The 12,904-nt window shown below is 56.4% G+C and overlaps 1 protein-coding gene across 2 annotated transcripts in view; it reads right to left on the bottom strand.

Annotated features, from left to right (window-relative positions):
• Nucleotides 1-12,904, bottom strand: part of Myo7b (myosin VIIB) — a 65,791-nt gene that overhangs the window by 1,141 nt on the left and 51,746 nt on the right. For both annotated transcript variants that reach the window (XM_047547331.1, XM_047547330.1), the window contains 17 exons: nucleotides 12,317-12,490; nucleotides 11,474-11,701; nucleotides 10,174-10,341; nucleotides 8,673-8,790; nucleotides 8,464-8,590; nucleotides 7,302-7,465; nucleotides 6,457-6,638; nucleotides 5,346-5,476; nucleotides 5,014-5,171; nucleotides 4,615-4,768; nucleotides 4,048-4,203; nucleotides 3,035-3,140; nucleotides 2,035-2,148; nucleotides 1,637-1,724; nucleotides 1,123-1,229; nucleotides 422-607; nucleotides 30-146 (listed from right to left, as the gene is read on the bottom strand). In XM_047547331.1, the coding sequence (XP_047403287.1) occupies nucleotides 30-146; nucleotides 422-607; nucleotides 1,123-1,229; nucleotides 1,637-1,724; nucleotides 2,035-2,148; nucleotides 3,035-3,140; nucleotides 4,048-4,203; nucleotides 4,615-4,768; nucleotides 5,014-5,171; nucleotides 5,346-5,476; nucleotides 6,457-6,638; nucleotides 7,302-7,465; nucleotides 8,464-8,590; nucleotides 8,673-8,790; nucleotides 10,174-10,341; nucleotides 11,474-11,701; nucleotides 12,317-12,490 (2,478 nt within the window). The remainder of the gene's footprint in view (nucleotides 1-29; nucleotides 147-421; nucleotides 608-1,122; nucleotides 1,230-1,636; nucleotides 1,725-2,034; nucleotides 2,149-3,034; nucleotides 3,141-4,047; nucleotides 4,204-4,614; nucleotides 4,769-5,013; nucleotides 5,172-5,345; nucleotides 5,477-6,456; nucleotides 6,639-7,301; nucleotides 7,466-8,463; nucleotides 8,591-8,672; nucleotides 8,791-10,173; nucleotides 10,342-11,473; nucleotides 11,702-12,316; nucleotides 12,491-12,904) is intronic.

Raw genomic sequence — 12,904 nt, forward strand, 5'->3', positions numbered from 1 at the left:
GAGTGGGGCCAGTGTGGAACAAGGCCTACCTTCACCTCGAAGAAGGCGGACCCAAAGGTGGGCCAGCGGCAGATCCACTTCAGGAAGGCCACCTTGGCCTCCTGCACTGTCTTATCTTTGTGCTTGTCATACTCCACAAGGAGGCTCTGGAGTAAGACAGGGCTGGTCAGGGACTGGGTGGGGCTGTTCTGCCCAGAGGAGTCCTTCAGCTCTGGACCTAGATGCCCCAGAAGCTCCTAAAGCCCTGGCCCAAGTGGCACCCATCTACCTGAGGGTCAGTCTGGGTGGAATGTCGGGAAAGGCATGATGATGCAGCCCACCTCCAATGCCCGGAAATGTGCCCATCACACCAGGGGCAGAACCTGACACCCAGCCCAGTCGGCTGGCAGCCCAAGGACTCCCTCCACAACCCACCAAGCACCTTTTTCCATTCCTCAGAGGACATCAGGCGTGTGAGGTTCTCAGGCACCAGTTCCCTCAGGATCTTGGGTACACTAGCCAGTGGGGACTGGTCATTATCAAACTGAGCTTTGTAGATGAGGCCCGCCAGGTGGACAGCATCCTCCCGGGTACACTTGTGGAACCCACGCAGGTACTTGGGCAGCTCCTGAGTAGTGAACATGCTGGGCCTCAGGCTGCTGGCCCACCTCCCAACTTCATGAGCAGGTGGTGGGGGTCTGGGGTGTTAGCCCACTCCATCAGGGAGAGACTAAGCAGGTCAAAGGTTGAGGCCCTTGGTAAAGTTTTGGGTCATGGGAATGACCTGTGAGCCAGGGCATAGCTCCCTGACATCTTGCTGTGCTGGCCATGGTGCTGTATCTGTGTATAGTTTGTCCTTCGGGGCACTGGTCAGTGCTTCACAAGCTTTGGAACCTTCTCTTCTCACCCCCTTCCAGTCCTGCTGAGGTGTCAGTGCAATTATGGTTCCTAGATGCTGTTGTGCTCTGCTTCTCTCTCCAGAGTCCTCATGGGCTTGACCTGCCCACCTCATGGGACATTGACTGGTGCCCTGGGGCAAAGCAGTCCCTGCCCTGGCCTCTGCCTCCCCAATGCTCAGGGAGGATGTGGGATGGACTGGGAGTGGAACCACTGGCCACAGGGTTGGGGAAGCCTGCCAGGTACCTGATGGTAGTGGAGTATGGTGTCTGCATTCACGTCCTTTCCCGGAGCCACGCTGAGCCACAACTTCCGCATGAAGTACACCTGGTAGGGGAGTGTCACGGGGGCCCCTGGGCGAGGGGCAGCAGTGGGCACCAAGCTTGTTCCAGCAGGTTCCACAGCTTACTTCCATGGCCCAAATATTGCTGTGCATCCCCCTGTTCTCTGCCACAGCACACCCTCCCCCACTTTTCTCCTGCTGCCACCTTTACTTGGAAAGTTTTCATGATTTTTCCTCCCTGACCCCCAATTCTTCCTCATCTTTCAAACATAGTGTGGGGGTTACCTCCTCCAGGAATGTTCCTGGACCCCCCTTGGGGTTGGGCCCTATGCACTACAGCCATGTATGTCCAGGGACTCATAGGGGATGAGTGAATGAAGGAATGACCACAGGGACATGGAGAAGAGCCAGAAAGGCAGATAATCCCAACCCTTCCCCCTCTATCCGAACCAGCCCACCTCCACAGAGACCCCTCACCTTCTTTCTGGGGCTTGTTCTTCTTTACCCAGTCAGACACCTGCCTCAAGGAGTCAAAAAAGAAATCTCCTTCTTTCTGGCTGATGACCTGGGGTTGGAAAGGGACAGAGGACAGGCGGGAAGTGTGGCTTCCAGAGAGACCCTGTGAAGCTGGGATCCAGTGGCCATCTACTCTGGCCTGATAAGCTGGGTACACTCTTGGAGTTGGAGTCAGGCTGCCTGTGACCAGGGGTGTGTGGGGCCAGGGTTTTAGCTCCAAGACCCCACCCTCTTTCATCCTGTCAGCCCCAGCTGTGCAGTGACAGGCCTGGCCCAGCACAACTGTGCTGGGAGGCTGAAGTCTACCCTGCCACATGAGACCCTTGCCTGCCGTCCTTTGACCTGCCGGGCCAGCACACCTTGTCTGAGATCTTGATGAAGAGGCTGCAGCCCTCCCAGGAGGCCAGCTGTAGCCTGGTGGCGATGCCCTCACACAAGTCTCGCACTCGAGTGTTGGCGCCCACCTCCAGCATCTGGGCAGAGAGACAGCAGGTGAGGGCCCCAGGCCCACAAGAAGCCTCCCCAAGCAGCTATCTCAGGCAAGACCCAGCCTGAGATGACCTTCATGGCCTGGTGCTTTTGCTCCTTCATAAAACTCAGGCTGGGCGTGCTCTGTGCTGAGAGGGGCAGGCCTCCCTTTCAGACAGTGGGCTGGATGGTCACATTGCTTAGTCACAGCACTCACTGTCCAGGGACCCAGGAGGCCCAACCTTTGAACTTGCTTTGAGAGTCCTGCAGTCTGACCGTGGGAAGTTTCCATTAAAGGGACTCAGCTGTCCCCAAGGCCATAAAAGCCAACATGCCCTTGGGGAGGGGTGAAGGCGGCACCATCTACCCGGGCTGCTCAGCTCCCTCTGTGGTCTCTTGGCAAGGCCCTCTTTGTCACAGTTGGGTCTTGATGGACTCCCAGCTGCCCTCATTCTCCATAGCCACCATGGTGGGCTCTGTCCACAAGGCACATCCAGTGCTGGCACCTGCTCACCATTGCCCCGGGATGGTCAGAATCCCCATTAGGGACCCTAAGTCTTGGGCCTCAAACTTGCTGCTCACACTTCTGGTCTCCAATCTCTTGCAACCTTGACCTAGTATTCCCAGCTTATTCTTTTGGGACTTAAAGTTGCACCAGCAGCCTCCCCCACGGCCCCTTACCCCTGTGACTGTTCCCCTGGGACTCTGCTCCCCTGTGTTCCACACCCAGTGGGGCCTGCAACCCGGGCAGGGGGCAAAGGTGAGACCATCTGCTTGAGACTGAATAGGGTTCAGCTTGAGTGGTCAAAGAGCACACTGGGTCGGTGGTGAGGGTGCCCCACAGTCTCATGAAGCCTGAGACTTGCTGTGGCACCAGGGTCGGTGACTAACCTCATTAGTGTCATTGGGGAAGTAGATCTTGTGGCATATCTGGGAGACATTCTGCTCTGCAGCCTCGACCTCTACCTGATGTGGGGGCTGCTTCCGAGGTCCTGTCCTGAGAGAGACAGTGCACTCTGCAGATGCTGCCCCCATGCCCACACTGCCCCTGCCCCAGCCACCAGCCTTCACTTGGACCCTAAGCCAGGTGCCAGAAACAACCCCTGTGGTGACTTCTGTGGGGGTGGGGGTTCCTCAGTCCTAGGGGCTATACCTACATGGCTTCAGAGGAGGCCATGATGGAAATAGACCTGGTCTCACCTCCCAGATGGACACTGGAAGGCCAGGGACACACATGAAGAGGAGCCAGTGCCAGGAGCTCCTGGTGTAGGCAATGTGGGCAGGGCCAGATGTGTTCTTATTCTCACTCAAAAGTGTATCAGGTAGGGGCTGAGGACCCTAGCAGGGCCTCTCTGAGAGTGCCCACCTCCCTCCATGACAGCAGCTGTCATTGACATGTGGCCACTTACACAGTCAACTCCCCCACTCATGGCCACAGGAGGCCAAGCCAAGTGGAGGCAGGTGGTGTGCAGGAGGACCAGGACAGCCTAGGAAGAACTTCTGACTATGGGAAGAATGAGGAAGGGAGGGGTCTTTGATTTCAGCCACCCTGGGCTGGGTTGGAACATCTGGGTCACCCTCTGGCCAGAGTTTTTCTGTGCCTAAGTGGGTAGTGGAGGAGCAGGTAAGCTACAGACAAGACGGCTACGACAGCCTGCCAGGGGCCCTGACTGCCCAGACCTCACTGGCCTTTCTGGGCCTCACCCTCTACCTCCTTTCCATTGGTTTGGGGCCTGGTCCTGTTTGTCCAGGCTGACACCAGCTTTCGAAGAGAATACTGGGTCCACCCTGCTGATGGGTCTCTCTGCTGACTGTGCTTCTGGAGGGCTGGGCCAGGTCCCTCTGCACCCTGGCTCAGCTGGCCCAAGGCTGATGCTCTGGGGGTGTAGGGGCAGCTGGCTTACCTCAGGACCTTTTGGATGCGGCGACTGCAATCGGGGGCCAGCAGCTTCTTCCTCCGAGTGTCTATGAACTTCTGGGCATGGGGTAGCAGTGCCTTGCCGGGTGGGAAGAGGCCCGTGCAGAGCCACAACAGCTGCCAACCCCGCTCCTCGCTGTACCTGGGGGGTGGTGCCCATCAGCAGGAAGGGCTCCCTCCTGGGTCCCAGGTCAGGCCAGGCAGCAGCTTGGGTAGCAGAAACGTGAGACCTGCCTGGGCCTGGAGACCTGGGGGCCTGGCCGGGGAGGATTCAGGGGGACACCAGCAAGCCTACATTGTGCCAGCCTACTGCCTGTTTTCATAGGCCTTTCATAGCCTGGAGATGGAAGGGGTACCATTGTGCCCATTTTGTGGACAGTGAGGTTCGGAGAGGCCATGGTCAGTTCAGGTCACATAGAGAAAGGGTATAAGGTGGGACTGTTCTCTCCTGTGCTGACCATCCTCAGGACACTATAGAGCAGACCTGGGGTCTAGGAAGCTGGGATGAAGACTAGGGGAGCCAGCACCTTCCACCCTGCCATCCCTGGCAGACCTGTTGGAGTTTTGCGTCAGCTGCTTCAGAATCTGGCAATAGACCTCGTCTTGCAGAGCTGAGTCCTGCAGCGCCAGTGAGAAGATCTGATCTGTGAGCTCCAGTGTGGGCCAGGCCTGCCGAGAGGGGTAGTCGCCCATGTACTTGAGGATGGGTGCAGGGGTCAAGGAGAATAGCCCTGGGGGTTAGCCCTAAGCCAACCCCCTGACCAGGGCTAGCTATTGACCCCTGACCCTGGCCCCACACTGAGTCCTAAGCATCCCTTCAGGGATGTGTATTTTGGCTCTTCTTGTGCTGTGAGGTGATGTCCAGCCTCCCACATAGGGCCAGGAGGGGACACAGGTGTCTGGGCTCATGAAGTTGGCATGTGGAGAGGGCAGGCTGGCTGGGGAAGGATATCATGGAATATCTGGCAGGCGGCATCCCGCAGGTCGGCTCTGTCATGCACACGCTTGAGCAGGGGCTGCCGCAGTGGTTCAGGCGAGTAGGCCCACAGGTGGCCCCGGGTGCGGGTCGGGGACAGCACGGCTTTGCTGACTGTCTCCTTTTCTGGGGCCCTGTCAGGGATGAAGGCTAGAGTGAGGGCACGCCTTGAAGCCTTTTCTGCCCAGGGCTTCTCCTCTGTCCTCATCCAACCTCCCAGGGTGGCTGTAGGAGGGCTGGGGGTCCCCTCCCTGCCATGAGCCCCTCATGGCGTCCCCCTGGCCTGGGGAGGCCAGGCAGGTGGATACCTGAAGAACTCATAGGAGAACCCCTCCAGAGTGTGCAGCTTCTCCTTGGGCTGCTCCTCAGGTAGTGGCTCTGAGAGCAGCTTTTCCTGGGCTGCCAGCTTCCGCTTCTCTGGTGACATAGCCAGCAAACTCTGTAGAGGGTACAGGGCTGTGGGCATCCAGAAGACACTGCCCATGAAGCCCTTCCCATAATCTCCTCCTGGCTTGGTTGCCTCATTGACTTGGGGGTGGGGGTCAGACCCTAGAGATGGTTGGATCTGGCCTATCCTTTTGCTTCACTTGCTTTGGGACCCCAGCACCATGACTCAACCTCTCTGAGCCTGATGTTTATCCCCACAGGAGGATTACTGCCATTGGTGTGGAGCCCAGCCCATCCTGCTCTCAGGGTGTGCCACTCGGGTTCTCTCAGATTCCCTGGCCTTTTCTAGGGTACTTCTCCTTAGGGGCATCCCTCACTCTGGTCCTGCTGGCCTGGTCCACCCCCATTGCAGGCCTCCACACAAACATCACTCCCTTGGGGAATGCCTCCCCAGACAGGACACCCCTCCACCCCATTATCTGTTCCCATAACAACCAGTGCTGCTTCTTGGTAGCATATGTATATTTGCCATCAGTTTGTCATTTGCCCCAAAGTCTGCAGCCTCCCTGAGGGTGTTGAGTTCAATTCTGTATTGCCAGCACAGGGCACATGCTTGGTTTTTGGTGCATGTGTGCTAGAATGCCTGCCTGCTCCTGGCTTCCTGCTAGGCTCCTTTTAGGGGTTGAGGTAGGGTGAATTTGGGGGCAGAGGAAGACCTGGATACTCTGGGGTTACAGTTTAAATGAGGCTGGGGAAGGACAAGTTTGTCCCCAGGACACACCCATGGTAGGAGACAGTGAGGAAGCACTCATTTATTGAGCACCTACTAAGTGCCAACTGCTGTTCTGTGTTTGCCTAAATACTGTGCCAGCTTTATAATCACCCCTGGGGATGAAAAGGGCCAGTAGAGTTGCCCTGGTGCCCAGGTGGCCCTCCTGGACCTCTGTGAGGGTGTGGGCAACTGAGGGAGGCCCCCAGTCAGACATCTCTGGGCTGTGTCTGCCGTGTCTCAGCTGAGCAGATGTGACCCACCAGCAGCTGGGACGAGGGCTTGACGAGGGTTGGGATGGTGTAGAGGCAGGCTGTGGGCACCAGCCCTGTCTTGCCAGTCCTGTCATTCTGGCCCAGGGTCCAGTTCTCAGAGGTTAGCAAGGCCTGCTTCTTGGTCAGGATTATCAAGTCCCCCTTCTTGAAGGGTAGGAGGGCGACATCATCTGCAGGTCCAGGTCACACACACACAGGGACAAAAGGAGCAACAGGGTAACACATTTGGGATGTTTCCCACTGGCATGCACAGCCCTTCCCCTATATCCCAGAGAGCCCCCCTTCTGAAGCCCCAGCACTACGTGCACCACTGCATTGCTTATGAATGCCTGGCTGACCAGTATGGACTGGGCAGAGGTCCTGGGACCTTGTCACACCCCTGCCTTGCCCACAGGCCACAGCGCAGCTATCTCTGGGGTGCTTGCTTGCAGAAAAACTGTGGCTAAGAACTAGACTCTCACCTTCCTGAACTGTGTGACCCTGGGTGAGATACCTCCCTCTCTGAGCTTCCAATTCTGTGCTGTAAAATAGGATAATGAAGTGACTGTGGCCAGCCTGGCCAGTGCTTCTGCACACAAGGCCCACCTTAGAGGATTTGAGGCCACCTTCTTTATCTCCCTCAGCTTGTGAAAGAGGAAACAGAGGCTGAGAAAAGGCAGAGTTTGCTCAAAACTGCCCACTCCCCAAACTTTGGGACCCTCCCTCCTTCCCTCTGTTTGTGTTCCCAAGCCTTGCTCTGTGCCTCGTGGCTGCTGTGACGTGGAGATGGGTGAGCCGCCTTCCCATTGGCCCCATGAGTGGCCCCTCACTGCGCCTCCCCCCACCATGGGCACCTGTGGCCTTCCTGTCCTGCAGGGCCATGGCGAACACGGACCTCTCCTTCAGGCCCTCCAGAAACAGGGCCACCAGCTCAGCAATGGCCACGCTGCTGGGGGACATGAACTCGTACTCCTCATGCAGTGTGGACAGCAGCAGTCTCTGCCTGCCCTTGGCCTCCCTGAGGGGACAAAGGGTACATTGTGACCAGAGGACTTCTCCCTGTTTCAGCCCCCTCGACAACCTAGAGGAGGTAACCCTCCAGGGTTACAGATGAGGAAGCAGTGGCTTCCCTAGGGCCATTGGCAGGGATGGGTTTGGAGCCCAGGTTGGCCCAAGTCCCAGACACCACTGTGGATGGCAAGCAAGTGGCTGGCAGAGCTCAGGGCCCTTCAGGTCTCAGAGGCTGTGTGGGGTTGGCTCTAGGCAGGTCATCAAGTGACCAGTGGGCAGGGACACCACCAAGATTGTTAGTGCTGAAGTGAGGCACCAGCTCTGTGGGACCCTGGCAAGCTACTCAACCTCTGTGAACCTCACTTTACTCAAATGGGGAATAGGTGGTGCTGTGAGGACTTCATGGCCTCCAGGAAAGCGCCTAGTCAGCCTTGGAGAGTGGTGCCCTGGGACCTGGGGCAGCCCACTGGCCATGGTTATAATGGTCATGCCACACTGCGGTACTTTAACTAAGGGGCATGACAGGGGTGGGACTTCCTGAAGGGCTTGGAGGAGTTCCCGGTAGATGAGAGCCATGGGATGGGGTTTGGAGGAAGCCCCCAGCATTGCCCGGTGCCCTGCTTAAGTCCCATCCCTCGCTCCTCCCTGAGATGACCTGTAGTCTCTGTGACCAGTTTTCTCCCATGGAAAGGGAGAGAGCCTGCTACATGAATGCTTTCCAGAAAGATCGCACGCCATGTGATCTTTCCAGGCGGGTCTGAGAGGCAGAGAGGGCAATGCTAACGCATAGATGGAGAACGTAGCCAGCAGTGTGGCTTGATATGGGGGTGGGCTCCCAAATCCAGTGGTCACTGGACATGTTGATCACTATCCATCCACTACAGTTCCCAGTGACCACACACTGCCCTCGCCCCTCTGTCTTTCCAGAGCCCCCCAGGCATCCAACTGAAGGACTCAGGTTGGGAACAGACAGATTTCAGGACCTCTTTCCTTGGGGGCTCCTACCTGTTGGTGATCAGGCCCATGATCTCTGGGAAGGAGAGTTCTAGTAGTGTCTTCTCCTGCTGGTCCAGGAAGTACAGCCCCTTCCAGTTAATGGCCAAGATCAGCTGAGTCTTGGGGAGGCGGGGTCCTAACCAGAGAAGACCGCAGACTGAAGGCCATGCTTGCCCCTAGGATGTCCAACCCATCTCCATCCCATCAGGTACTGTTACCAGAGAATGTGGTGACTTCAAAGAGCCGGGAGAAGAGTAGTGGCCACTTCAGGCGGGCAGCGTCCACTACTTGCTCCTGCACAGCCAGCGTCGTGGCTCGAGTCTGGGTGTAAGGGGCCTGTGGGGATCACAGTCCTCATCTCCATCACCTTGCCTCCCCTAGCTGAACCCTCCCCCAGAACTAAGGTGATTAATTTTTTGCAGGGAAGGGTAACCAGGGATTAAACTCAGGGGCACTCAACCACTGAGCCACACCTCCAACCCTATTTTATATTTTATTTAGAGACAGGGTCTCACAGAGTTGCTTAGTGCCTCTCTGTTGCTGAGGCTGGCTTTGAACTCATGATCCTCCTGTCTTAGCCTCCTGAGCCACTGGGATTACAGGTGTGTGCCACTGTGCCCGGCTAAGGTGATTATTTGATGGGTCATTCTGCAAAACCTCTACCTAAAATGAAGCCAGTGCCTGGTATGGGATACTGGAGGTGAGGGTTGACCCAACTCTATTGGACCCTCTGGGGGAAAGCCCTTCAGGAGGTGGTCTTGGGAAGGGTGAGAGGCCTTCCCCTTGTTAGTACCAGGATATCAGAGGCTGTAGAGTGAGGTTACTGCCAGCCCATTTGGGGTGAAAGCAGGTCTCAGCATAGGCTGGGCATGCACACATGCCCAGGTGCCCAGGGCCCCAGCTTGGGCTTGCTCTTATGTGTGGATCTGTGTCCTGCTTCATGCATGAGGATTACCTTGCTGTGTATGTAGGTCCTGGGCACTTTTTCTTTCTAGACTTCTGAATACTTGGGGGCCTCTTGCAGAGATTTCCATCTCCATCTTCCCTTCTAGTTCCTTCCTCCTCTAGCATGCCTCTTCCCCTCCTACACTCTGTCCTCTTCCCATCTTATTGCTCTGTGTCCATAACTGGCTCTGAGGTCCTACTGACCTTTCTTTTCACTGTTTGTTGGATCAAATATTATTTCTCTTGTTCCTACTTTAAAAAGTGGCTGGGTAATATTTGTATGCTGGCTTTGGGAATGTAAATGGGTATATCATACCTGACTTGGCCATATGCAATGTGTATCCAGTATTTACAATGTCCATACACTCTGACCTAAGAGTTCTCGTGTGCCTAGGGGCAGGAAGATGGGGGGAGCTGAGGACAGGCCTTGAGCTAAGGCAATGTCATAGTCAGCTGTCAGCTGTGGATGCTCTCTTGTGCCAACAGGCCAGGGCCAAGATGGGCACTGCAATACACATCAGGCCTGGACCAAGATGACAACTTGAAAGGAGGAGGGTGGGTAGCAGGGACCTGTGCTAAGGAATAGAACTGTGTGGGCTGGTTTAAACATCGCATATAGACTATGCTTAACTATCAGGTTTAAACTTCCTGTTTGGCCGTGGGTTGGAGGTCATGGGGAGGGAATCCATTACCTTGGTGCCCCTAGATTCCCCTGCCACCACCCACCCTGAGGCAAGTTCAGGAGTGGACTACTCAGGCTGCATGCAGGCTGACCTTGGTGTGGGCAGCAGTGACGAGGCTAGCCCACTTCTCTGGGGTCTTGGTCTTGTACAGCTTGGAGGGGACACAGCTGGGCAGCAGCTCCTGGATAGCCTCACTCCTCACTGAGGCACCAAGCTGCACATAGCAGTGCTGGGCCAGCAACTCCACTAGCTCTTCCTCCTGCATAGCCAGGGGTTAGACACAGAGGGGAGGGGAGGTTAGCAAGCCCACCTTCCCCCTTGATGCACCCACCCCAAGGCCAGCTCTTGCCTCAGCACAGTGTAGTTAACCAGCAGCTGAGACAGGACCAGAGTGGGAGCAGCCACCTAGTCCTGCCTGGTCCTCTAGGCAGGACCAGCCTGTGGAACCCTTGCCATGCCCCATCTGGTCCTCAACTGCTCCTGTTGGCAGCAGGTAATCCCAGTGGCCATGGCATTAACCCCGTAGGCCCTCTGCCTAAAGACAAGGGGCCCTTCTTGGAATTCCTAAGTGGAACTCCAAAATTGCTACTCTGAGTGGAAGTGCAAGTAGACAGGGTCCTTTCCCTGTCTTAGCTAGCATCCTCCCTTGCCACCGGAGGCTGTCCCTGCAGGGCTTCTGCAAAGACTCAGACAGGTTAAGATCCTGTGTGAGGCACTTGCATGGCCAGCATGGCAGGGATCCAAGTAGTCCTTCTATCTGGGAAACCAAAATCTTGTAGAACTGGCTGTTCCTGATCATGACCCTTCAAGACAGGACTCCAAGACTCTGTGCCTGCCTCTGTTCTCTTGATTTGACACAGGGAAGTTTGCTCTGCTGCCCCGGTAACTTCAGCCACACCGTCATCCTCCATCACCCTAAGTCATCATGACTACCCTATGCAAAGAGTTCTCAGCACTCTGCATACTCCAGATGTGGACCCAAGGCTTGGGGAGGTGACAGGACTTCCCAAGTTCACACTGTCTAGGAGATGTAGAATGGGACTTGAACTTAGCCACCTGAGCTCTAAGGTCACGTTCTTGACCATTAAGTCCTGCAACTCCATAAATAGTGGCTGCCAGAGGTCAGGCAGACCTGGGGCCTAAAGGTGCTTGAGCAAACCTGTGACCCAAGGGAGGAGAAAATGGAGACCAGGATAGGGACATCTGTATCCAGTGGAGGCTCCAGGACTTGCTGCCCTGTGACCAACTTCTCATGCCTTTGCCCTCTGCCTCCTGCCCACCACATTCTACACTGCCTCTGACCCCAGCTGGGGGCCTCCTTTGTGGAGCATCTTCTGATGACCTCGACCTGGGCCAGCCCTGGAATGTGGTTCTCTCTCAGGTACCCTCACCTTCTCAAAGCTGTACTCGCCAGACCAGACTCCGTGAAGGACTTGCCGGTAAATGAGCTCAGTGCTGACAGGGTCCTCCCGGGAGTCATGCCAGGGGGTGAAGAATTCCTTCCGGAAGTAGATGCGCCAGGGTGAATGGCGCTGGCTTTCACCCTTCTCCTGGGCCAGTTGCTCACACCGGGCCACAGCATCCATCACGTGGTCACGTCCGTTGCCCAGGGACCAGAACTGAGGACAGAATTGGGGGCAGCAGGGGTTAGCAGCTGTTGTGTGCCTTGCCCCACAAGGACACCCACCCTCAGCACAAGCATGTGGAAGACAGGGATCAGAACTCTCAGAGCCCAGTGTGGGCTGAGTGGACACTGCTAAGTCCACTTGGACACCTGAAGGACTTCTCTATGGATGATATGGCCTGTCCATTGGTCACATCTCTCTGCTGGGCCCTCCCAAGGGAAGCAGAGATTGATGCCGGTGTGTTTGGTCCATGACACATGGGTTGGTGTTTGTCTGAGTCTGAGGGTTAGGGCACCTGGGTGGGTGGTGATGGGGGTTCAGGTGGGCTGTGTGCTATCTGCTGCAGGGTAGTGACGGCAAGCTGGAGCAGGATGCTGGCATGCGTGCTCTGGTGTGGCAGGGAAGTGACAGGGTGAGCAGCTGCTGGGCTGAGTGTGGAGTGAGGGTGGCTACCCGGTGTGTGTGTGTGTGTGTGTGTACACACCATTAATGTGTCTGGGAGCTGGAGGGGCAGGAGCCGGGCTGGCACGTTGTGAAAGCTCCAGCTTCAGGACACTCTGGTCCAGGCACGTGAGGGAGGCCAGCCGCAGAGAGGCAGCTGGTGTTTACCTTGTCATACACAGCAACCTGGAGGGAGAAGCCCAGGTGATCTCTGAGGCCCTTCTTTTGGGCAATGTGCAGGCAGATTTCCCCCGATGTGGAGGCTGAATCAATCATGATGGCCAGGCTCTCCCCAGACACCATGATGACTTGGATGGGGATGTGCTTCTTGGACTTGACAGCCTGGGGACAGATAAGGACTCAGGCCCTCTGGCCTGGAGAGGGGCCTGGGCCCAGATGTCCTGGAGCTCCCAGAGCCTTGGACTGGAGGTCCATCTATCACTCTGCCCCACCCCCCTTCTCTCCCAAGTGTCCCCGCCTGCCCATCCCTATGGGTTCCTGAGAACAGGACCTTCAGAAGCCTCAGGGTCGGCCATGTCTCAGCATGGAATTAACAAAATTTAGGTTCATGGCTCCCACCAGGGGCAAGAACAATGTTGCTTGGATATGTGATGATTTGTGGGCCTCTCCAAGTTTGCCTCAGTAGCCCTGTGGGCACAGTCTGCAGGCCATAATGGTCCACTTCTAGATGAGAAGCCTGTGAGTCCTCCTGAACATTTCCAGGTTCTTGTATCCTACTGAATTCAGTACTGCACT

The sequence above is a fragment of the Sciurus carolinensis genome, chromosome 3, assembly GCF_902686445.1.
Source record: "Sciurus carolinensis chromosome 3, mSciCar1.2, whole genome shotgun sequence".
Lineage (NCBI taxonomy): Eukaryota > Metazoa > Chordata > Mammalia > Rodentia > Sciuridae > Sciurus > Sciurus carolinensis.